This window comes from Gekko japonicus, unplaced genomic scaffold (genome assembly GCF_001447785.1).
Source record: "Gekko japonicus isolate JY-2015 unplaced genomic scaffold, Gekko_japonicus_V1.1 scaffold19, whole genome shotgun sequence".
In the NCBI taxonomy this organism is placed as follows: Eukaryota; Metazoa; Chordata; class Lepidosauria; order Squamata; family Gekkonidae; genus Gekko; species Gekko japonicus.
This window is the reverse complement of record NW_015164664.1, coordinates 370,003-394,261: the sequence shown is the minus strand read 5'-3', so window position 1 is coordinate 394,261 and position 24,259 is coordinate 370,003. Positions and strand designations below refer to the sequence as shown.

At 49.5% G+C, this 24,259-nt stretch overlaps 1 protein-coding gene across 2 annotated transcripts in view; it reads left to right on the top strand.

The window, feature by feature from the left end:
- Positions 1 to 1,553: 1,553 nt before the first annotated feature.
- DLG3 (discs, large homolog 3 (Drosophila)) overlaps positions 1,554 to 24,259 on the top strand; it is a 59,827-nt gene continuing 37,121 nt past the window's right edge. For both annotated transcript variants that reach the window (XM_015409022.1, XM_015409021.1), the window contains exons 1-10: positions 1,554 to 1,889; positions 15,169 to 15,222; positions 16,161 to 16,211; positions 16,614 to 16,738; positions 16,996 to 17,165; positions 17,794 to 17,930; positions 18,172 to 18,316; positions 19,026 to 19,185; positions 22,753 to 22,909; positions 24,154 to 24,256. In XM_015409022.1, the coding sequence (XP_015264508.1) occupies positions 1,554 to 1,889; positions 15,169 to 15,222; positions 16,161 to 16,211; positions 16,614 to 16,738; positions 16,996 to 17,165; positions 17,794 to 17,930; positions 18,172 to 18,316; positions 19,026 to 19,185; positions 22,753 to 22,909; positions 24,154 to 24,256 (1,438 nt within the window). The remainder of the gene's footprint in view (positions 1,890 to 15,168; positions 15,223 to 16,160; positions 16,212 to 16,613; positions 16,739 to 16,995; positions 17,166 to 17,793; positions 17,931 to 18,171; positions 18,317 to 19,025; positions 19,186 to 22,752; positions 22,910 to 24,153; positions 24,257 to 24,259) is intronic.

Genomic DNA, 24,259 nt, shown 5'->3' with positions numbered 1-24,259 from the left:
GCCAACCTAGCAGTTTGAAAGCAAGAAATTGCAAGTAGATAAATAGGTACCAGTTTGGTGGGAAGGTAACAACGTTCCGTGCGCCTTGGTGTTTAGTCATGCCGGCCACATGACCACGGAAACGTCTTCGGACAGCGCTGGCTCCTCGGCTTTGAAACGGAGATGAGCACCGCCACCCTAGAGTCGGACTCGGCTGGCTTTCGAGCAAGGGAACCTTTACCTTTACCTATGCTAGGGCATAGCTTCACCCACCCTGTAACATGTAAAGCTGTAATAAAGAAGAGGAGGATCTGAATATGTGCAGAATGCTTATGTCACCACTGAGTAATCAAAGCCCATCCATGCTCACCTGGGGCTGTGGTGCTGGCCATCAGGGTGCATAGCCATTGAGGCAGCCTTCAGACTGGGTAATTCTGTCCATACATCCACCCACCCTCCCTCAAGGCAGCGTATGTGGGTTCTCTCTCCCTCATTTCATGTAAGGCTGAAGGAGGTTAACTGGCCCAAGGTCACCCAGAAAATGTCACAGCTAAAAGAGGATTTGAACTCAGATCTCGGAGAGCCTAGTCCACTACTAACTAGTCCACCCTCTCTTTAGCTTGCTATACTGTACTGTTTAGAACTTACCCCACTGTCTGACACTCCTGGGCCTTTAAAAGCACCCGCAGCTGAATTGCTATGCCTTGGCATAGTGAAGGTGTGGGGGGCTAGACAGACTTTTTTCTCCTGGGGAATTTGTGCCCCCCACTGCCACAGTTGCACCTGAACATTTGCATGCAATCATGAGTTGTTTCAGAGTCTGCTGTATTCCTTAGCCATTCCCTGCCATTTGGAGAAGGTGTAAGCAAATGGAGCCGGCTCAACCTTTCATACATCCCTGATGTCCTCTGTAGGCTCATGTATGGGAGCAGGACTTATAGTCATCATTAACCCCAGATAATGGAAGGAGAATGTGAGTGGGACTGGTCACTCTCAGGGTTTTCCGTGTCTGTCCCATGCACACCTTCCTTAGTGTGTTTGTGTGAACAGGGGTGTGCTCTGAGTATATGTGTGTGTGCTTGTGTGGTGGGTATCAGGCTGCCTCTGTGCCTTTAAGGGCCTTCTTAACATTCTCAGTGCTGCTGCCCTGTGCTCTGATTGGCTGAGGCACGGAGAGCAGGGAGGCTGGAGAGGGATGCTCTCGTCTTCTCCCTTTCCCAACTAGGGACCAAAAGCAGCAGCATCCTCTTCCTCTGGCCCTCTAGGTGCAAGAAGCTTCCTTTGCCTCCCCCGCATACGCCTGCACACCAGGGAAGGGATTTGCCTTGCCGGCAAATCCATGCAGCAGCCCACAGGAGGGGGGCGGCTGCTTCTTCAGTGAGCCCCCTCCTCTTTCCCCCCTCCACCGTGGCTACAGCTTGGCAGGGACCGAGGGGCAGGGCGATGCAGCGCGATGCGGTAACGTTTTGCCTTTGGAGATAATAGGGCTCTTGCTCACAGTCGCCTGCACAGGGGACGGGGGTTGTCCCCCCCCCGCGTTGTTTCTGGGCTGTGCGTAGGCTCTGAGCACCAAGATGCACAAGCATCACCACTGCTGTCGATGCCCGGAATGCTATGAGGTGACACGCATGGCGGCCCTGCGGCGGATGGAGCCCCCCACTTACGGCGAATGGCAACACGAGCAGTATGGCTACGGGGGATACGGTTCGCAGACGCTGCCTTCCCAGGGGGGTGCCACCCCCACTGCCACTGCCAGGAACAAGGGCAAGCTGATCCCCACGTCTCGTGACAACGTCCCTCCTGCCCCCCCTAAACAGAGCCAAGGCAAGACTGGCACCCCCAAGATGAACGGGAACAGCCCAGGCTGGTGGCCTGAGTGCACCTGCTCGAACCGTGACTGGTATGAACAGGTGGGTGCTGCTTCTGAGGATGTGGTGGGGCCACCATGCCTGGAGGGGAGGGGAGGGGAGGGGGGATGTGAAGAAGGAGTGTGCCTGGCAGAAAAGCACTCCAGGCAGGATTGGTGCCGTGCTCGGCAGAAGTGGTAGATGCCTTGGCTAGCTGGGACTCCTGGGCCAGTCACAGATGCTTTCCGTCCAGTAACACTGGAGCGGTTTACCTGGGAACCTGGGCTTAAATTGTCTATTTCCTTGGCAGTCAGTGGTTGGAAATGTCTGCGGGGGGCCAGATGTTGTCTTTGTACCTTCTTAGTGAGGTGCCAAGCGTGGCTTCCCCGCAGCAGCCGTTGAAGAGGCAAGGTACCTCAGCCCTCTCCTTCCTCCGGTTCCTTGAGTTATTATATAATCCCACCGGGTTTTCTGCCCCCTTTTCTGGCACCGTCTTCCATCTTCTTGGTGGGCCTGGAAGCCCTGCCTTGCCAGTCTCTCTGCTAAAACAGAGAGGACACTCCTCCGATGAATCCCTACCAGCCAGCTGAGAAAATGGATGGAGCCTGCATTCAAGGCAATAAAATGGAGGCTGGGTCCATCCACCTTGCCTGAGCCTGCCACGTTCCCGGCTGCCACCTCCCACTTGGGGCTGGCTTTGTGCCTCTTGTCACTAGCCTAGGAGCATCACAAGAGGCAAGCAGATGGGCCAGGCAGATGTACCCCTGACCCTCTCTGGCAGTGCCAGCCAGGTCTTGGGTGCTTTCCATCCAAGATCGGAGCTCAGTCCTCCTCCTTAGCAGTGTGGTTCCTGAACCTCTCTCTCTCGGCTTAGAAGCCTGGCTTTTCATTTCCACCCCCCACCCCCATGTCCCTTTTCTGCATCCCTAGTCAGCTGGAGCTGCCAGGAGGGCCACTCTATGGGGGGCTGCTTGATTCTACTTCCCCCACCATTGCTGTCAGTTGGATTGTCCGGATGTGCAAACATCCCTCTCAAGATGGCAGTAACAAGATTGTGTGTGTGGGGAGGAGGGGGGCAAAGAGAACAACTCCTCTTGATTTTGCTGTCCAGTAGAGCAGTGCTGGTCTGATGAGGCAGCCATGGAAGAAGGAGGAAAAGAGGAGAGCAATGGCTAGAGAGAGAGAGAGCCGTCATTGTCTTCTCTGCAGGGCTGCAATTGCATTCGAGCAGAGTGAAGAGGGCTTTTGGGGTTTTAAAGGGAAGAGGCTGTGCTGTGTCCCAGAAGCACGAGTAGGGCCAGCGATGCCTGCTCAGGGTGTGTGTGTGTCTGTGTGAGAAGCGAGGTTCTACATGCAGAATCTGACATGTGAGCGTGTGTGTGAGCATGTGCTGGATCAGGGCAGGCAGAATTGCTCACTGGAGTGTAGGCAGAGCAGGCACAGCAAGAGTGCGAGCAAGAAGGCTTTCCAGCCGGCAGTGCCTTGGACAAGGGAAGGAGCCAGGGCCAAGGAGCCCTGACAGGCGTGAAGCTGACAGGCGGTGGGGAGCAGAGCCTGGGGGCGGTTGCTAACATTACCTGTAATTGTTCGTCAGGCACCAGAAGGGCGGGGAGGGGGGGTGATCCCCCTTAAGCAAAGCGGGTAGGTGGGGCTTTGCCCCTTGCCGCCCCCTTTCTTCCCATGCATGCAAAAGTGTCTGCTCGGCGGAGGGACATTTCCAGGCTGTGATCTGATTGCCCTTGCGTGCTGTGAGCTTTGACACAGAGCTGGAGCCCCCACAGGTTCCCTTGTGCACAGCACAGAGCGTGTGCCAGGCCCCTTGCCCCAACGCTTATGCTGCCTCCTCGGTTTTCCTCCTCACTCATGCCTGGTTATCCTTCTTTCCCGCCCCACTGGCTTCTTGGCCTTCCTTTCCCATGGCATGCTGTGCTGTGGGGCTGAGGCATCTGAGCAAACAGTTGAGACGAACAGAGGCAGAAGGCCCTATCGGTCCTTGCTGCCCTGGGCCCCATATTCGCTCTGGATCTTAACATGGCTTCTTTGATGGGGTCAACCAGGTAGAGGGAGTCTCCTTCCTGTTCTAGAGCAGTACTTTTCAACTGGGAGGAACTTATCCTCTGTGGAATTCTGCAACAAGGTTTCAGACCAGGTTATTTGTATGCCGAATACACTATGGAAGTTAATACTCATGGAAGGGGACAGCTTGTCCCAGGCTCTGGTCCTTCAAGGAGCAGCCTCTCATGGTAGCTTCAGGCCCTATTAGGTCTGGGATGCTGTTGCTAGGGAACGCTCAAGATTCCGTTCCCCAGCCATCACCAAGCCAACCTGGGGGGTGTGGAGGCGGTTGGCAGGGAGGACTGACTGTTTTGGAAGTAAGGGGCAAAGGGGTGGGTGTGTGCAGGTGCGTGCAGCCCTGACCTGAACCCTGGGGCTGGTCCCACATTCCAGCCCTGGATGTGGTAGTTGGAATCTTGCACCTCAATAGACGTGCTAACGTTGTGGAAAATGCACTAGTTTTGAGGTGTTTTTTTTAAAAAGAATCCTGGATTATAATGCCTTTCCAAGGAGATGGAGATCGGGCAGGATATGTGCTGGGGCCATGTTGAGACTCTTGCATGATGTTCTTGGCCTCTATGCCCTTGTTTGTTTGGTCCTCCAGGGTAACTGGCTGGCTGCTGTGTGAAACATTACAAACCACTGGTCTGAACCAGCAGGATCATCTTATGCCTTCCATTGAAACCATGCCATGGAAATTTTAAAATGGAATTGGCTAGCTGGTAGCCGGTTGGCCTGTCTTTGAAATCCTGGGGGGATGGGGGGGGGAAGCATGCTGTAACTCTGAATTGATTAGGTGGTGAGGTCTCAGAAGAGCTAGTTCCTGCATTGTTGTAGTTGTGTGTAAATCTGTGGTGTTTGCTGTCGAAGGGGGGGAACACCTTGCCGCTGGTTTACCTGGTGCTCGAGTTTCAAAGGTCTTGAGAGGCAGGGTGGGTGAGAGAGCAAAGGGGAGCCCTGGGGGGAGGCCTGGTGGGGTATCTCAGGACTTCTGACAGTGACTGGCCTCTGAGGTGCCTTGAGGCGAAAGGAGTGGGTGGCAACGGAAGAAATGTGACATCAGAGACTGGGGTGGGAGGGGAAGGGGATGAGCAGAAGGGGGGATTTCTGGGATGAGGCCAAGAGCAACGGGGAGGGGAGTGGGTGGGTGGCTGGTGACCTGGAGCTGGGGTGGGCTGGCGCTGGTGGGCTTGCTGCTTGTGGAAGGTTACTGTGGGGAGGAGAGGGAGCCGTGTGTGCGATAGCATGGGGACAGAGAAGCTGGAGGTGGGGAGGTTGGCAGGGTGAGGTTGCTATGGCTACTTGCTGTTCTATTCAGGGGAGAAATTGAGTTGCATCCTGGCACTGGAAGGTGGAGGCGGAGGAGGTAGCTCTCAGCATAGGGAGGGGAGAGGGGGTGGCAGAGTGGAGAAAGCAGCAGTGTCTGGAGGTGGCAGCAGTGGGGTGGGTGGGTTGTGATTCCTGGCTGGCATGTGTGAAAGCCGGGTCCTGATTCAGGGGATGTCTCCCTCCTTGGGCGTGGGATGGGAACTCTGCAGCAGGCAAGATGACAGGCCAAAGGGCAGTATGGCTGGCTATCCAGCTCTCTATGAGATGATCTGGCATCTCAGGGGTGTCTGCCACATCGAGGCTGCTCAGTACTGACACTGAGAGGATGGAACCCACTGGCAGTTTCCTACCAGCAGCTGTTCAACTCTTTCAGTGGGGAAACAACAAAGGCCTGAAGCCACCTCTCTTTTCATGCCCCTCGGCACCCCCAGCTATAGCCCCTTGCTCCAGATCCTCGTTTTAGGCTTGATCTGAAGGAGATACAGCTACCAACATTCCCCCTTGGGTGGGCCTTGGTATCCTCTTACCCTTTTCCTTAGGCTGGGGGTGGCATGTCAACTCAGGACCCTTGCTGAATGTCAGGACCCACGTCTCCACCACATAGATAGGCTGCTTCCAGTCTGGGCTGAACCTTTTTTCCTCACATAAGAACTACTTGTTCTCTCTTCCCCCTCTTCCCTGTACTGTTCCACGTTCCCTCAGGTCACTGACTGTCCTAGAGAGTCCCCTGTCACCTGCCTGTCCATCCGTTCCTGCACTCTCACCTTACATTGTGCTCTCTAGGCTATCCCCGGTGTTGTTGCCACAGAGCCAAAGGTGTACGTACAAGTTGGCTCCACTTCAGCACTCCAATGCTTGCCCTCATTCCCTGTGCTTCAGTTGGCTGAGAGACACAGACAGACTTCTTCTGTGCCATCTTTTAACCCCTTCAGATTGTAGCTACTTGTCCCAATGCTCAGTCTGACAGAAAATTGGACAGTATTTTGCTCATGGAGAAACATCACCAGAAGCCCACCTTAAACACAGCTCTCTTGGTCATGCCTGGGGTTGTGTGATGCTAGAGGCAAGACTGTACCATCTTTGGAGGGCCTTGCCGACACCTAGTAAAAATACAACTACAGAACTGGCAGCCAGTGTTGGGCACTTTTTAAATTAATAATTTTGTAGTACTTTTAGTGTGCTTGGTAACAATATTTTTGAAATACATTTACCCTCATGAACTTTCTGAGAAAGGAAAGGTAGATGATCCACTTTTGAACAGAGAAAGATCTGAGGCGGGGGGTTAAACAAGGGAGGCGCAGGGGGTGAGCCCAGTCCTACAGGTTCAAATCCAGGCCTTTGTTTGCTGGGCTTCACAGGCTTTTGGGATCTCTCCTGACACACTGTATGAGTAAGCAGGCTAGACTGTCTAAGGTGAACTGCTCTTACCTTCTCCCATAAGAACATAAGAAGAACATGTCTCACACAGTGGCCAACCAGTTCCTCTGAAGCACCAACAACAGAGCACAGAAGAAGAAGAGATCGATACCCTGCCCTTCACTCGGAGTCTCAGAGCAGCTTACAAACTCCTTTCCCTTCCCCTCCCCACAACAGACACCCTGTGAGGTAGGTGGGGCTGAGAGAGCTCTGAGAGAAACTGCTTTTTTCAAGAACACCTCTGACAGAACTATGGCTTGCTCAAGGTCATCCAGCAGCTGTGAGAGGAGGAGTGGGGAATCAAACCTGGTTCTCCGCGCACTTAACCACTACACCAAAGAGGCTAAGGCCTTCCCCTGATGTTGCCGCCTCGCTCTGGGAATCATTGATTTAGTGCCTCTGAATATGGAGGTTTCCCTCAGTCATCATGGCTAGTAGACATTGATAGACATCCTCCATGAATCTAATTCCCTTTTAAAACTGTTTATTCCTGTGTCCATCACAACATCTTCTGGCAGTGAATGCTGTATTTTAATCACTCTCTGTGTAAAGTAGTGTTTCTGTTTGTCCATCCTGAACCTACTGCCCATCAGCTTCATTTGGATGCCCTCAAGTTCTAATATTTTGGGAGAGGGAGAATAATTCTCTTTGTCAACTCTCTCCACCCCATGCGTAATTTTATAAACCTCTGTCATGTCCCCCCTTAGTTCTCTCTTTTCTAAACTGAAAAGTCCAGGCTCTTCAGCCTTTCCTGATAGGGAAGGTGCTCTACCCCCCCCCCCCAATCATCTTGGTTGCCCTCCTGTATACTTTCCCCAGCTCTGCAATGTCTTTTCGGAGATACGGTTACCAGAACTGTACGCAGTATTCCAAATGAGGCTGAACCATAGATCTATACAGGGGGGACTACAGTATTGGCCATTTTATTCTGAACCCCTTTCCTAATAATCCCTAACACAAAGTTTGCCTTTTTCACTGGGTTGATGCTTTCATTGAGCTATCCACTATGACGCCAAGATCTTTTCCCCCTCTCAGTCTCAGCAAATTCAGACCCCATTAGCCTATACTTGAAGCTGGGATTTTTTTGTCCCAGTGTGCATCACCTTACACTCACCACCACTGAACTTCATTTGCCACAGTGTCGCCCACTCACCCAGTTTGTGGAGGTCCTCTTGGAGCTCTTCACAGTCAGCCTTGGTTTTCACCATCCTGAATAATTTTGTGTCACCTGCAGACTTGGCCACTACACTACTCAGCCTCAGATCATTTAGGAATAAATTAAATAGTAAGGTAAAGGTAAAGGTTCCCTTGCTCGAAAGCCAGTCGAATCCGACTCTAGGGTGGCTCATCTCCGTTTCAAAGCCGAAGAGCCAGCGCTGTCCGAAGACGTTTCCGTGGTCATGTGGCCGACATGACTAAACACCAAGGCGCACGGAACACTGTTACCTTCCCACGGAAGTGGTACCTATTTATCTACATGCAATTTCTTGCTTTCGAACTGCTAGGTTGGCAGGAAAATTAAATAGTACTGGCCCCAATACTGGTCCTTGTGGGACCCCATCACTTCCCTCCATTGTGCAAACTGTTTGTATATTCCTACTCTTTGCTTCCTATCATTTAAAGTCATTATTGAAGTCTTCTCTGGCTTGGTTCTTGTTGCTGCAATAGTTGCATAGGGGTTCTACAGATCAGTTGGTAGGCCTTTTGTTTTGGGAGACAAGAGAACAGAGCCGTGTTTTATCTTTCTCTCCTCTTTCCTGCTGGTTGATAATGTCGGGAGGGGGGGGGGAGGAACCGCTTTAATGATAGTACCTATCATAATGATTACTCATTTACAATAGAAGGTGTTGGTGTTTGAACAGGGGAAATCTTGTCACACCCACATATGACCTGACTGCAGGAGAAAAGACCCCCCTCCTTTCTACCACTGTCTTTCCATAGTCATCCAGTGGGTACTTTTTTGGCAAAAGTAGTAATAGAAGAGGAGTGTTCCAGGAAATCCAGGGAGAGCTGCTGATTATCTTGCCTAACTCTTCTGCACTGGATCTTGAACACTGGATTCTCACCCTTTCCTCAGGGGATCTCCTTTAGGCCAGTGCTGGATATGTTGAGAATTGGTGTTATGCCATTTTCTCAGATGCATGTGGTTAGTTCCTTCATTGTTTTGGTGGCCATGTTTCCCCTTGATGCAGTGACTTAAAAAAAATTGTCAGCAGTGCTACATATGGTGTAGTAGTTGGAATTTTGGATTCGGAAAAGGGAGCACCAGGTTCAAATCTCCATTCTGACATAGAAGATAACTGGGTGATTGTACCTACCTCACAGAGTGGTGTTTAGTGTAAAATGGAGGAGGTCCCCATTGGGGAGGAAAATGTGGTATAAATCAGTAAACATTTCTACTTGTGACCCACTATCACCTCTAGATCTTTCTCAGAAGCTTTCGGAACCTTATCATTAACAGAATACATTTAATTTCCTCTTCAACATAAAATTCTGATCAGATTTCAATTCTCTGTTTTGCGAAATGTAAGTCATCTGGCTGTGGGCCATGAGGCTTCTAGGCTCTGTATAGATCCTAGCAGTTGTATGTCATTGAGAGCTTTTTGTTTCATTGTTCCAGTTTATCAAAGTCTTTCAAAATATTCAGCCTGTCCTCTAAACTGAATGGAGTTTCTCCTGCTTTTGTGTCATTTTTGCAGATGAGATCAGCATTTGCATGTCCACCTCATTAAGAAAAATGTTGACCTTGATATAGACTCTTGTCAAATTCCAGTTATATTTTCCTACTTTGACAGCGATAATATTTACTGTTTACAAGCTAGCAACATGTACCTCTTCATAGATATTCATTAAAAAATCCCATTGATTTCGGAGCGATCTTCAGCAATGTAGGTGTGCTTCATATAAACCAACCATTGTTGCTTTTGTAGATACCCTTTTGTTCCAGTTTGGTGTAGTGGTTAGGAGCACGGACTCTGATCTGGGAGAACTGGGTTTGATTCCCCACTCCTCCACATGCAGCTGCTGGTGTGACCTTGCGTCAGTCACGAGTTCTTTCAGAGTTGTTCTCTCAGGAGCAGTCCTCAAAAGAGCTGTCTCAGCCTCACCTACCTTGCAGTGTGTCTGTTGTGGGGAGGGGAAGGGAAAGGAGATTGTAAGGCACTCTTAGACTCCTTCGGGTAGTGAAGGGTGGGGTGTAAATCCAATCTCTTCTTCTCTTCCTCTCTCTTCTCCCCCTCCAATTTTTGTATGGTCTTGAGAACAGACTAGCTGGATCAGACCAAGAGGCCTATCTGTTCAGCATTCTGTCTTCAGGCAGATATCTCTTGTATCTCTCACACAAAGCATAAAGGTGATGGCTCCCCCCCCCCTTTACTTTTTGTGATGCTGACTTATGTTTCCCTGAATGTGGAAGTTCAGTGCCTTTTGTATTGTGGCTAATAGCTGCCAATATAGATATTTTGCTGATAGGTTCTGCCTTATGGTGTTCTACCAGAGTTGTCTTCAGCTAGGTTTGACATAATTCCCTCTTCCTCACCTCTGTTGGTTTCTGTCCTATGACACAACTTTCTGATGGCAAACATGTTACAATTTTTGTTAAATACTGCCAAACTGGCACAGGGAACCCTGTGGGTCAAACAGATTCAGTGTGCCACTGGGGCTGCTGTTTTGTGAAAGGAATCACAATGAGATCTAGCTAGGATGACCCCAAGCACAGAATCTTGGCCTGGGAAGTGAGGTAACACCAGATGTTCGGTCTGGCACTACAGTTTAATACAGCGGCTGTCTTCCCACAGTGCTGCTGAGACAGGCCACTAGGTCTTTCCAGATTACTGGCCTTCAATCTCTCTCTCCCTGTATACTTTAAGCCCAATATATTTGCCTACCCTTGTTTTCTTAGCTGCCAGCATCAAAACCTGAGGCACCAGCCCAGGAGAGATCTGATTCTTGAGTTTTGGTACCAGCCCCTACCCCCACCCTGGAAATAGTTTCTGACCCTTCCTCAAGTAGCTCTGAGCAGCATGTATAACCTCTGTTTAATTTGGTTCTCACGCCATTTCTGTGAGGTAGGTTAGGCTGAGAGACAGTGACTGGCCTTGGTCGCCCAGTGAGCTTGTAGCCAAATGAAGGTTGCTGCCTTCAGTCTGGGTTGCTCTGTCCCCTTCATGGCTCTATTTTCCTTCTTCCTGCCGACCCATGATCCCTGAACCTCTGGTCCAGGTCTGTGTCTTCCCCACCCCTAACAGCAAATTACCCTTGGAGCTTTTTTAGCAAGAGTCCTTGTAGAAGCTCCCTCTAGGGCCCACTTCCTTTGTGGCTCTACTTGCAGACAATCTACTCAGTAGCCCGGAAACCAGACCCCAGTGCTGAGCTCCATAGGGTCCTGAGTGCAGCCCCAAGCTACACGTGCGGAGGATGAATGAGCAACAAGAATGGGAGGCAGTGGCCTGGATGGGAAGGAATCTGACAAGTCCATTTAGCACATGGCTCGTTCCTGAGGGACCAACCTGTTCCTGTGAGGCAGCCTCTCTTCCAGCTGCTGGCAGAATCCAGGGCAGCATTAATCAGCCAGCCTCTGCCATCCAGATAAGAGTTATGTCCCTTCTCGCAACCTCTTTCGCTGCTTTCCTCACACATTTGATCACCCACCCTCCACCCTCCTGTGACTGCTGTTCATGACTTGCGGCTGCACCCTTCCCCCTTCTGCGAATGCAGCAGCAGTTTCTCATTGCCCTGTGGTTTCTTTCAGCTTTGTCTTCCTTGATCGGGTTGTGGCACACTGGACAGCTCCCCAAAACAAGTGGAGGGGGAGCAGTAGGCCCGTGTTGAGGCAAAGATCATGTGGATGGGATCTAAAACTCCTGAGGGTTAGAAAGATCTGAGTCAGGCTTCCACAGTGAGGCAAGAACATCTCCCCCCCCCGTGGCACACTGGACAGCTCCCCAAAACAAGGGGAGGGGGAGCAGTAGGCCTGTGTTGAGGCAAAGATCATGTGGATGGGGTCTAAAACTCCCGAGGGTTAGTAAGATCTGGCTTCCACAATGAGGCAAGAACATCCCCCCCCCCAAATGCAACCTGCTCATTTAAATCTGTGTCTCCCCAGTCCTAAGTGGGCACTCTAGCCCACTACCCACGCCAAGAGCACGTGAGTTTCCCTGTTTCTAGTTTGCTTTGCTCTGCCCTCCTCCCTCTGTTTGCGTCTTCACTGGGTCAGGGACGCACACTCACACGAGTTTGGTGCTTTTCCACAGGCATTAGTAATGGTGCTACACTCTGTGTACTGCCATGGGCTTTCTTACTGTTGTATCCTTTCCTGAATAGCATGGGAAACTTTTGCATTTCACTGCCTCTTGGGGAGGGGGAGAAATAGTAGCCTAGGGATGGGCCACATGGCTGCATGTCGTTTTAGGAGAGCCATGAAAATCTGTGTAGTGTGTTTTTATCCCGTCTTTCCTCCCAGTTAGCGTATATTTATCCCTTCCGTATTTTTGTCCTTAAAACAGCCCTGCAAAGTAGGTTAATTAATTGGGAGGGGGGGACCATAAACCCACTTTTCTGGAAGTGCAGGCAAAGAAATAAACAGTCAAACTATCTATTAAAATATTGTTTTAAAAAATAGCATCCAACAATATCATCATATAGCCAGCAAAATACAGGACCACAACAGACTCCTAAAAATAATGGAACAACAAATCCCCAGTACAATAGTTATTCTGCACCCTCTTGCACAACACCAAATGCCTTCCTGAATAATTCAGTCTTGTATCCTCTCTGGAGCAACAATATGGTAGGCATCTTCCTCTTCACATCCAAGAAGCTATTCCATAAGGCATCGGCTGTGGCGGAAAATGCCTGCAAACGGGTAGCAGCTGAGTTCGCCTTAGTACATAGTGGGACTAATTCTGCTATGCAGAGTGGCATTATCCCATAGGATTATACCGTCATTGAGGGGGGTGTGTGTGTGTATGTGTGTCCCAGACTGTAAAAGGGTTTGATTATAAGCATTTGCATCTTGGACCCAGGAAGAAATTGGCAGTTTTGCAAGATTGTAAAATGGGAGTAATATGTTCCTGGCAGCTAATCTTAGATAACAAATGAGCCGCTGCATTTTGTACTAGCTGGAAGTTTCCAAGTAGTCTTCCAGAACAGCCCTACATACATTGTGTCAGAATAGTTGAACCTTGATGTTACTGTAATGTAGAACAGTGCAGCTGGGTCAGTTTGTCTCTGAGTAGGGGGTAGCTTTCAGGCGATTTTCAGATGGAAAAGTACATTTTTAACCCATCAATATATCTAATTCTTAACATGACCAAATCCAGATATTGGAGCCAGAAACAGACAAGACAGATCTTTCAATAAACCTGACAAAGCCCCAGGTTTGTAAAAAAAAAAAATTTGAAATCTAAATGCAAAGTCTATTGGGAAGTTAAAACCTACTAAAATAATAGAAGCAGCATCTGTAGCTTTAAGAAATGAATGCTCTCAATGCCCATGGCTAGGTAGCCATAACAGTATTTCATTTTCATTCTTTAGTTATGATCTAGAGATCAAACAGACCACAGCAGTATTGTCAGCCTTCAGTCCATAGTTCTGTCAGTAAAAGGCAGGGGGAGGATGGCCTGGGCTCTTTCCCCAGGCTGTCTTGGCCTTTGTCGGATGATTCATCCGAGCCGAGTTCAGCAGCCACTGAACGACTTGCTACCATGTGACATGCATGATTCACTGGGGCCCACTACTGTTCAACAGCCGCTGCCCCATGGAAGCCTATGTGGTGTAGTGGTTAGAGTTTCAGGTTAGGATCTAGGAGACTTGGGTTTGAATCCACAAGCTCACGGGGTGACCTTGGGCCAATCATACATTCACAGCTTAACCTACCTCACAGGGTTGTTGTGAGGATAAAATGGAGGAGAAGAGAATTATGTAAGCCACTTTGGATCCCTACTGTGAAGAAAGGTAAGGTATAAATTAAGTGAATAATAAATACGGTTACAGATGGGGTGCAATAAAAGTTTGGTTGGTTGGTGTGTGGAAGCAGTAAAAGGTGATGAGACGGGGATATCAGAAGGAAAAAAAGGAAATGTTGTAGGGAGGGAGATATGGGGGAATTGAGGTGTCCCCCACAAGTCCTTGAGGGTTTACCACCGTGGAACAGGGCCCAGCCCAGCCTGGCAGCCAAAATCACACAGAGTTTTCTAAGGGGAAAAGGAAGCAGGAAAAGGGGAGAGGCTATGAGTTATTTCAAGGAATGGAAAATTGAGGAGGAAGGGGAAATGGGATGCTCCCTGCAAGTCCTTCAGGTCCCCTGCTTGTATTCATTTAATAGCAAAGCAGGATCTGACAGATCTCCCAAGCCCTTAACTTAAATCTATCAGAGAAAGCTGCAGTACATCAGTTCCTCTGAAGGACAGATGCCTTACTGAGTAGTAGGTTTGCCAGCCTCCAGGTGGGGCCTGGGGACCTCCCGCTTTTACAGCTGATCTCCAGCTGACAGAGATCAGCTCCCCTGGAGAAAATGGCTGCTTTGAAGGGTGGACTCTATGGCATTGTACCCTGCTGAGGCCCCTCCCCTCCCCAAACCCTGCCCTCTCCTGGATCCATCCCCAAAGTCTCCAGGTATTTTTCAGCCCAGACCTGGCAACCCTACTGAGGTGCATCACCTCCATCTTACCAGGTTTCAGTTTTAGTTTACTCTCCTCTCGGCTAGGCTGTGTGTGTGTGTGGCTGGGCCAAGGTCACTGCACTAGATCCATGGCAGAGTGTGGATTTGATCCACGGTCTCCCAGTTCCTAACCTGGCCCTCAAACAACTGTACCACACCGTTTGTCCTCAGGAAGAAAGCCCCCCTGTATTTCTTCAGGTTCTTTGATCCGTTGGGTGTTGAGAGCTGCATTGTGCTTTTCGGAGCCACTGTAGAGACTTCTTCTTGTTATATTAACACGCTTAATCATTTTTAAATGATGTTTTGAATTGTTTTTATTGTAAACTGCTTTGGGGACAATTGTAGAATTGGGGACAATTGTAGAAATTCGGGTAGGGCAGAAATTCAGAAATAAATAACTGAACATACTCCCCAGGAGGCTTGCTGCCTTAGCTGTAGCTCCGTGAAAGAATGCATGGTTTACATGTGAAGGGTTTCTAATCCAATCCTTGCTACTGACAATTTTTAAAAATGTTCTGAGATGGATATCTGCCCTAGATCAGGAAGCTACTGAGAGAAGACCAGGCTAGACAGACTATAATTTGATGTGGTGTAAAGCATTTCCTTGTATCCTATGTCTAGCAAGCTCTTGGTGGTGGGGTCCGTATAGAAACATTGTTGGAATCCCTACAGATCTCTCCAATTTTGTACAAAAGATGAGCTGGGGAAATTTGAGTGTTTACTAGCAATCTGTGTGCAAGGTAGGGGTTGTGCCATTTCTAGCTTTATGGGTGGGTGGGAAGAAGGAGGAGGGAGAGAAATGGAATCGCTTTAGATGCTAACAGAGAGAGAAGAGCTTGGATAGATGAATGAAAGGCACTAATTTCCCCCTCTTTTTTTCAGGCTAGCCCTTCACCCATCATTGTGAATACAGATGCCCTGGAGCCAAGTCTGTCTGTAAGTATCCCCCTTGCTTTGTCCACAGGTGTCCCTGCTTACCCCTGCAGAGCTCTGCAAATGGCAGGAACTCTCCCTGCCTTGCACCCAATCCCACAATAATCTTTATGGAACCCAAGTCATAGCTCTATGAAATAGAGGAAGCGAAGGTTTAGTGGTGTGTCTGTGTGCAGGGTGGGGTGTCTTGCCACATCTTCCTTAGAGCAGGTTTGGAGTCTGTCCAAAATCTGCAGTAAGCCTGTGTAAGAAAGGGTGTGATCACGCTCCCTCAGGTGAGGGTACTCCAGTTCCACTTGCCATCAGCACCAATGTGTTACTGGGGTAGGGGGGCATGGCCGTGGCAAACCCCAGTTTGGCTAGTCTGTCTCCAGGATTCTGTGCATGCCGCTGTCCTGCATAGGTGCAGTTTACTTCCCGTGGCTCCTGGCCCTGCGGGTCTTCATCTCCTCCTTACATTCTGGTCCTCCAGTTATTGAAGGAGAACAAACTAAACAAGCTGCAAATGTGGTTAACATGAAGTATTTTTTTTTTCTTTTGAAGCAGAATTTGTAGTGAGGGAGGGAGGATGGGATTTATCCGACTCAAGCAGATATGGCTTTAACGGCTGTCTAGTTACCGCAATAAAGTTCCCTTAAAAGCGGCCCATGCAATTATTTGCTCTTTTCTAAAACTGATTAAAAATTATTCAGACCTTCCCACTCAACCCAGTGGCTCCTGGACCACGGCACTAAAAATCCAGACTAGTCTAGCAGGAGCACTTTGATCAGCAAGTCCTGGAAGGGTGCAGAATTTGTATGCATGTAGGGGTGGGGAGGTCTGTGGAGCAACACAGTTGTGATTGCACCACAAATTGTGGAACATAGTAACTAATCCAGAATCTATAAAAGGAATCAGTGCTATAGTGTCAATTCATCTAACCCATCTGTCTGCCTCCACAGGTGAATGGCAGTGACGGGATGTTCAAATACGAGGAGATTGTCTTGGAAAGGGTGAGTGAGCTGACTTGGGATGTCCTTTTGTTGAAAAGCAGAAACATTTTACCATCCATCCACATAGGCATGAACATTCTGGGTCTGTGTATTTGAGGGAGGGCTCATAGACAGAAAAGGATTTCTCAGATACACACACACGTTCATTGTGGGAATTGGAGGCCGGACCTTATGGTCTTGATCGTTGCTCCAAGGATATTATCTGGGGCTGTGCTCTTCAGTGCATGCTGGGAGAAATGGCCTTTTCTGTCAGGATTGCTGGCTAAATGAGGCTCTAGCTTTACACAGATAATTCCTTTATTTTAGCAAAACTTCCACATCCTCGAACTGTTGTATCACTTTCATTAGAAGAGGCCTGTCTGGTCCTGTGTAATCTGCCTTTGCATATCCATCTCTTTCCAGGGTAATTCTGGCCTCGGATTTAGCATTGCTGGGGGCATCGATAACCCACACATCCCTGATGATCCTGGCATTTTCATTACCAAAATTATCCCAGGTGGAGCAGCAGCCATGGATGGGCGGTTGGGGTGAGTGCCAAGGCAGAGCATAAGCCCTGAGCCCAGGGAACCCAGCAGAGTTACTAGATGGGGGGGAAAGACAGGAGAAAGTGGTGGGTGGGGCTGGGATGTACCTCTGAATTGTCATTGTTGGTTGTGTAGGCTCATCTGGATGCGGAACGCTGTAGAACCATTAAGGGGGTGCATGAGGGCAACTTTTTCTTTTGGCCTCGGACGGCTCAGGCTCCCTCACAGTCTTCTCTTTGCCTGTTCTGTATCTGGCACAGGGTGAATGACTGTGTACTGAGGGTGAATGAGGTAGATGTCTCCGAGGTAGTGCACAGCAAGGCTGTGGAGGCGCTGAAGGAGGCGGGGCCTGTGGTGCGGCTTCTTGTGCGGCGAAGGCAACCCCCACCAGAGACTATAATGGAGGTCAACTTGATGAAAGGACCTAAAGGTGATGCCCTGGACTTGAGGTCTTATTTGAGGTTGTTCCTTTCTTGCTTGGCTGGGGGTGGATAAACCTGGCAGGTTAGAGTCCTCGAGGCCACCATCATGAGATCAGACCAAAGCCTTCAAGATGGAAAGGAGATAATTGAGGGAGCACATGTGTGGCTGGTGGTTGAGAGGCCAGATAGAGCAGGATCAAAGGACAGGAGTAACACAGGCGTGAGACAGGATCAGGATGAAGGCTATTTGAAGACGAAGGAACGAAATCATGACAAAACAGCCACAACTTATGTAGCCCTGGTGTGTTGAGCTACCATCTGGGGGGTCAGATTGGGCTACGGGAAGAAACTCTCCAACAGGACTTTAAACTGATAATGCTGACCAGCTCCCAAGGGGACTATCAGGTCATGTTACTGCCCTTGGGTATGAGGCTGTCAAATCTTTTCCAAGCATGCTTCCAGGCCACTTTGGTCTTGGTAAGACTTGACAGGACCTGGGTGTGTGCGCATGTTGCAAGGTTGGAGCATAGGTGGTAATATCCATTCAGATTGATCCTCCTAAGCAAACCCTCCAGCCTAGAACTTGCTACCAGCAATGCTGTGGTGAAGCGCTCTAATCTGATCTTTTCTCTCCAGGATTGGGTTTCAGCATTGCTGGGGGCATTGGAAACCAACATATCCCAGGAGACAACAGCATCTATATCACCAAGATCATAGAAGGCGGGGCAGCCCAGAAAGATGGGCGGCTGCAGATTGGTGACCGGCTTCTTGCGGTGAGCATGTGACTAACTTTGCCAGGGCTTTAGGGTGGGCAGCACTGTGGACGTTGCCTGCTGTTAGCTGGAGACTGGAGACTGGGCATGTGCCCAGCTTTGGAGACCCTTGAGAGCACCCCAGAGTGTTGATGGACCCAGCTGTCTTTGGTCAGGATGTCAGTAGTGCCACACCTCCAGCATCTAAACCAGCTGATTGGCTACTTCTTCCCCTCCCTTCCCCATGCCTCATTCTCTTCAGGTGAACAACACCAACCTGCAGGATGTGCGGCACGAGGAGGCAGTGGCTGCGCTGAAGAACACCTCTGATATGGTGTACCTGAAGGTGGCCAAGCCAGGCAGTCCTCATCTCAATGACATGTATGCTCCGCCTGACTACGCCAGCAGTATGTATCTGCCTTTTGCCTGCTCCTTGCTCAGCTGGCATTGATTTTTGCTCTCCATAATTCTCATTAGTTCCCGGCAGTGCCTGTCCTGTCTTTGAGTTCTCAACTTTATCTGCCTGGCATTGAACAGTCCCTTGACCTGTCAGTTTTTCCCCTCTGCCATTGCCCATTTGGCACAAAAATATTTCAGTATTTTCCTGGGAAATGAACAAGCTTGACTGTGCTGGAATAACCCCAATTTCTCCACTTCTTCCCACCTTCCTATCTGTTAATTTCTGAAAAATGAAATGCTGGGGCTCCAAGCCTTGTCCTTTAACTTGGAAGCCCAGTCTTAAATGCCAGGGGCTAATTGTGGTTGTTCAGTGGTGAAGCAAAACCACTCACCATATGTTCAGAGGCATCCTTTTCTCCCATTCTTGTTACTTCAAATGTTTTAGGATTGAGCAGTAGTGCTGAGAAACTTTGGGGCTACTTCTTGTTGAATTCTAATACACATTAATCATGTCTGCTCTTCCTTAGTTGGGCCCTCTGGCCACAACTGCTCACTTTCCTATAGCTGTAGAAGAGAATACAAGGGAGAGGGGGGGGCACATGGTAGCCCCTGGCCTTGTTATCACTATATGTGGAGGAAAGAAGAGAGTGGAATGGGGATTTGAAGGCCAAGGGACTACCAGCTCTGTCTCACCTTCCATTCCCTTTGTCTCCATAGCCTTTTCTGCTTTGGCCGACAACCATATAAGCCATAATCCTGGTCTGGGCTACATGGGTGGCATGGAGAGCAAGCCAGCCTACCCTGCACCACCACAGGTCACACCTGCCCGATACTCGCCTGTGCCACGCCATATGATTGGTGATGAAGATTTCACCAGGTGAGCATCAATTGCAAATACCATTCCTCCATCTATGTCTCATCTCCATAAAAGCTGCAAGTTCACAACTGGAGGAGTCTAGCATGTTGCTTCCTCGGTGCCCTTTGGTGGGCATATGTGCCACATCTGCTGGCCTGGTTCATCTGCAAGCCTTGGCATGCAGAGACCTGCCCCGTGTGCTGTTTGCCCATCTCTCATTGCCTCTCCCAAAGCTTGGTGTTCTGACTCATCCTTCGGTGCTGTCTTGCCTCTCTCTGGCTAAACCGGCAATGCCAGGATGCAGGCAGCTGGCTGGGCCTGGGAATGGCTGTGGGGGTTACAGGAGGGACCCTGGTGAGCTGTGGATTACAGAACATGAAGCTCTAAGCATTTTAAACATTATGTGATTAAAAGGGGGGAGGGGAAATCAAAATTGGGTGCACCTCACATTGTTCATCAAGAAGAGCTGCATTTTGTGGCCTGCATACCTTTAGTGTGTATAAAGTCCTACTCTTCTGGCCCGAAGGAAGAGAAAGCATGCTGAAGCCCCCTGCCCCTCCCACCGAAGATTCTGCGGAGCCTCTCTTCGGAGTTCCATCTCTTATTTGTGATAGCAACACTAATAATTAGTATTTAAAATGTACATTACTGTGTTAATCTTTCACAAGAATGCTGTAAAGTAGGCTATGGTTATCGTTCCTATATTGTAGATAAAGGGTATTCGGGGTGCTGAAGCTGAGACAGAGAGCAGCTTTTCTAAGCTTCCCCTGCACCTCTCACTGAGGTCATGGCTGAGGTGAGATTTGAACCAAAGAGCTCTGAATTGGCCTGTCGTGTGTCATTGGCTGTAGTGGTTGCTGTCATGGTGTGCGAAAACGAAAAGGAATCTCGTCGCACCTTAGCAGATTTCATGGAGCACAAGCTTTGAGGGCCATTGGAGCTTCAGGTGCATGAAGTGAGCTCTAGCCCACTTCATCTGTCTGAAAAAACAAAATGAAGAAGATATCTATCTGTGTGATGAAGGAGGTTCTCATCCACAAAAGCTTCTGCTACACAAAACCGGCCAGTCTTGAAGATGCTGCAAGACTCCTTGTTTTTGCTGCAACAGGCAAACACAGCTACCCCACTAGAATCTGTGACAATGTAGGTGAAGTGCTTTGGGCATATCTAGATAAATACTATGATGCGGATCATGATATACTGCCAGGCATGTGTATGACCCAACAATATGCTAGGTACTTTACAGAGCCCAGAGGTGTAAAGGCTCTTTCACAAGGTTCACAAGAGATGGATAAGACCAGGGGCATGTGGGTAGAAAAGAACTTGGGACTGACAGCGGGGATGAGAGAACCATGGCCACGAAGGAATCAGTAAGGGGAAATTCTGGAATTAGAAATGGTTCTGTTAAGTAAAAGGATTTAGAGGAGTAGAGGGAGGCAAAACATTATGTGAGGGACAAACCCGGAAATATCAGGGCATCATGCATCCTTCTTTGTGTTTCTCTGTTCCACAACCTCAAGACTGTATAGTAGTGCCCAGCAGTAGCCACAAGGGGGCATTGTGGCACTTACTGGGCGATCCAGAGGAAAGACTGGGAACAGAGGCATTTGCACCTTGTCATGACCCTAAAGTACCTGGGCTTCTGGCCAGGGAGCTGAAGCTTGTTTTCCATTTGGAGGCAGGAGAAATTAGCCTGGGCTCCCAAGCACAAGAAAGTGGTAATCCAGGGAACCGATTCACAATAATTGTCAGTTTTGTGGGCTGCACAAGCAATTCTGTCTGCACACCAAATCCCGGACAAGTTACATGCCTGTTAATGGAGCCTTGGTCCCCTTCTGTAGCATTTGGATAAACAAGTATTAAATAGAATGGCATGAGTTTTTCTCAGCTGCAGCAGTAGGAGTGCTGTGGACATGCTTCCAGTGGGTGGGCACAGGGCAAGGGATTTATTAAGCATACTATCAGAACCTCTCCACCTGTTTGGTCTTCTACATGGCACAAGAGCTGTTGGGGAGGGAAGGGTTAAGGTCTCCTGGCAGGCCTTTTTCAGTCCTGCCAGTGCTGAGTCTGGTTCATCTCAACATTTCCTTGACGGCTCCTGCAGCCCCACAGCGAGGCGGGGCGGGGGGGGAGGGCCAAGAGAAGCTGAGATAAAATATCAGCTGCACAGCCCTTTCCATCACAGTCAGGCACAGGGGTGAAGCTGCCACCATGATCACAGTCAACGTCTCGTCCTCCATGTCGTATGGGAGGTGCCCTGCTGCCAGCCTTTCCAGAAAGCAACCCGCTTCCAGGCACAAAAAGGAGATCAGGTATTATGGCTCCCATGGTTGGTCTTAGGGGTCTGCGATGCCCCTCTTTCAGCAGGGTCTGGCCCAAGACTGGGCTAGTAGCCCCTGTAGTGAGTTAGATGCTCCTGGGGCATAAGGCTACCTCCTCAGTAAGGCTTGAGGCTTCCAGCAGAAGATCCGGGTACCTGCAATGTGGAGTTGGATGGACAGATTCCCAGTATTGCATGTGCTGGGAAGCTTCTCCTCCTCCACCACCTTCAGATGGTCAGATGACAAAAGATAACGAGCTAGTGAGCTATGGGGATGAGAGCAGGAAGGCTTCCTGCTTCAGGGCAAGGGAATGATGGTAGCATGGGTATGGTAGGGCTGATCTTTGTGTAACACTTCCTTGGAGCAGGATGAAGAGGTGGATGGCAGTTCTCAACCCACTGCTTGTGTGTTGCTTTTCGTTCACTGGAAAAGATCAGAAAGGGCTAAGGAGAACAGATTGGGTTTTTTTTTTCAAATTCTCTTACAGACTGACAGTGGTGGTGGTTTTCAAAACAAGGGAGCGATGGCTTTTTCCTCTCTTGCCTCCAGCTCCAAAAGGACTCCGCCTAGTAGCTATTAGTCAGTAATTTCCCTCCACTTTGAAACTATCCCTAGACACAGCAGCTTCCCTACCCTGTCTGGCTCCTTTCCTGTCCCTCTGGCCAGCAGAGGCAGAATTTATTCTGCAAGACAAACAACAGTTTAGAAATCTGCATTATGTATTCAGGGCACAGAATCCAATTTTTCTTGGCGCATGAGTACTTTGGAAAGAAGTGTAGACTGCACACATCACAAGGGGTACAGAAATACAGGATCACAAGGTCTGTGCCCATAAAAAAAAGAGCATTTGCCAGCTCCAGCGTGGGGTCCATATCCTAATCTTGCCTGAGGATGCATAATGCCCTCTGATCAAGGCAGAGAGATAGGACCTGGTATTCCATCAAATGTGCAGCCTGGACCACTGCAGTGGCAAGACTCCCAGCTTACCTACAGCATTGCACAGTTCATTTTCCATACTAGGAATCTGTGTGCTGTCCCAAAGCCACATTCACCCCCAATCTGAAGCTAGGCTTACACTCATACCAGTAGTTCCAAGGAGCATCTGGAGTCCCTCCTTGCGTGATGTGTACCCTGTACTGGAAGATAGGTCATCCGCAAGGGGAAAGTGTGTTGAGTCTCCCTGGTCACAGCTGTGGGCCAGAGGAGCCTTCAGGTTTGCCCCAACTGGCTGGGCTGATCTCTTCATGTCTTTTGTTTGTCCTTTCAGGGAACCCCGGAAGATTACCTTGCACAAGGGTTCCACAGGTTTGGGCTTCAACATTGTGGGTGGTGAGGATGGCGAGGGCATCTTTGTCTCCTTCATCCTGGCTGGTGGTCCTGCTGACCTGAGTGGAGAGCTGCGGCGTGGAGACCGAATTCTCTCGGTGAGTATGTGCAACCATGTTTCCTTGTCTCCCCACCCCAGGGATGCAAGTGAGACGTTGTTCTCCTTTCAGAGGCTGTATAGGCAGAGGTGTGAAAATGTGACCTTGATACAGCAGTGGCAGGAAAGGGGTCCACATATACCGATTCCCATTTTGCTCACTGCTGCTGCCATCCGCATCTATCACATCTGTACAAAAAGCACAGATGTGGCAATTTCGGTCCTCTTTGCCTTGGCCCAGAGCCCCGCCTTTTTCCTCTGTTTCATTTTCCCTGCTAAGCCATCTCAGCTGGAAAAGTGAAAAAAACAACAGCATAACCTTTAAAGGGCTAAAAATGGGGGGGGGGAGGTTGGCACACAGAAGTAAGCTGCCCTGTGCCATTCTGAAAGCAGAGCTTAGCTCTGGCCACTACCCATAGTGGCTATAGGTAGAGTTTCCCAATAGACACTTCAGCTGCATCCACCCTGCAATTTCCCCTTTAAACCATAGAAAATGAGTTTTTTATTTTCTCTGGATTAAAAGGAGAAAAAAGGGCACAATATGTGGATGCTCCCATTTACTGCAGGGGCTTTCCACTGCATATGTGGAAGTAGTGAAGATTATTGATGGGTGCGTGCGTGTGGGGTCTGTTTGCAGCCACATCTCCCAGGGTTACAACTCTGGTATTAGGTACAATTGAAGCTGACGTCGCAGAATCACTGCCTCCCCCATCTTCTAGTCATTCTTGGAGAAGGCCGGATTGGAGAGATTACACCCCAGGCACTAAGGTGTTAACCCGCTTTGCCCACATTGAGCAGCTCACCCAACCGGTCTGGGTAAGCCCAGCCCAGGGTGGTGGAAGCTGTTTCCTCTGCCAGAAAAAAAAAGCCGAATCTCCCGGCTGACTGTAAAGGGAATTTGCCCCAGAGCGCACAGTGCTTGCTCCTTAAATGCACCGATGGAGGAAGCCAGCTCAGATCCTCCCTTCCAGGAAGAGGCAGCTGCACTCTGCAATCGGGTGTGTGGCTCTTGCTTCCTGATAGGCTTTGGCATTTCTCTGGACACTTGGGTGTCTGACGTAACTTGCTCTGGCATGTGGGATAACAGCTGTGGCTTGCGACTCTGAGGCATCAACAGTTGGCGTGGCCATGGTAGGATAGTACAGAGAGAGATGGTCTTTTATAGTGGGGAATAAGTGTACAATGCCATCCTAGGGAAGGTGGTACCCGTTCAATGGCTGATGGGGGTGAGGTCTGTTTGCCCAGGTGAATGGTGTCAACCTTCGGAATGCAACGCATGAGCAAGCGGCGGCAGCACTGAAGAGGGCTGGGCAGACGGTCACTATCGTGGCTCAATACAGGCCTGAAGGTA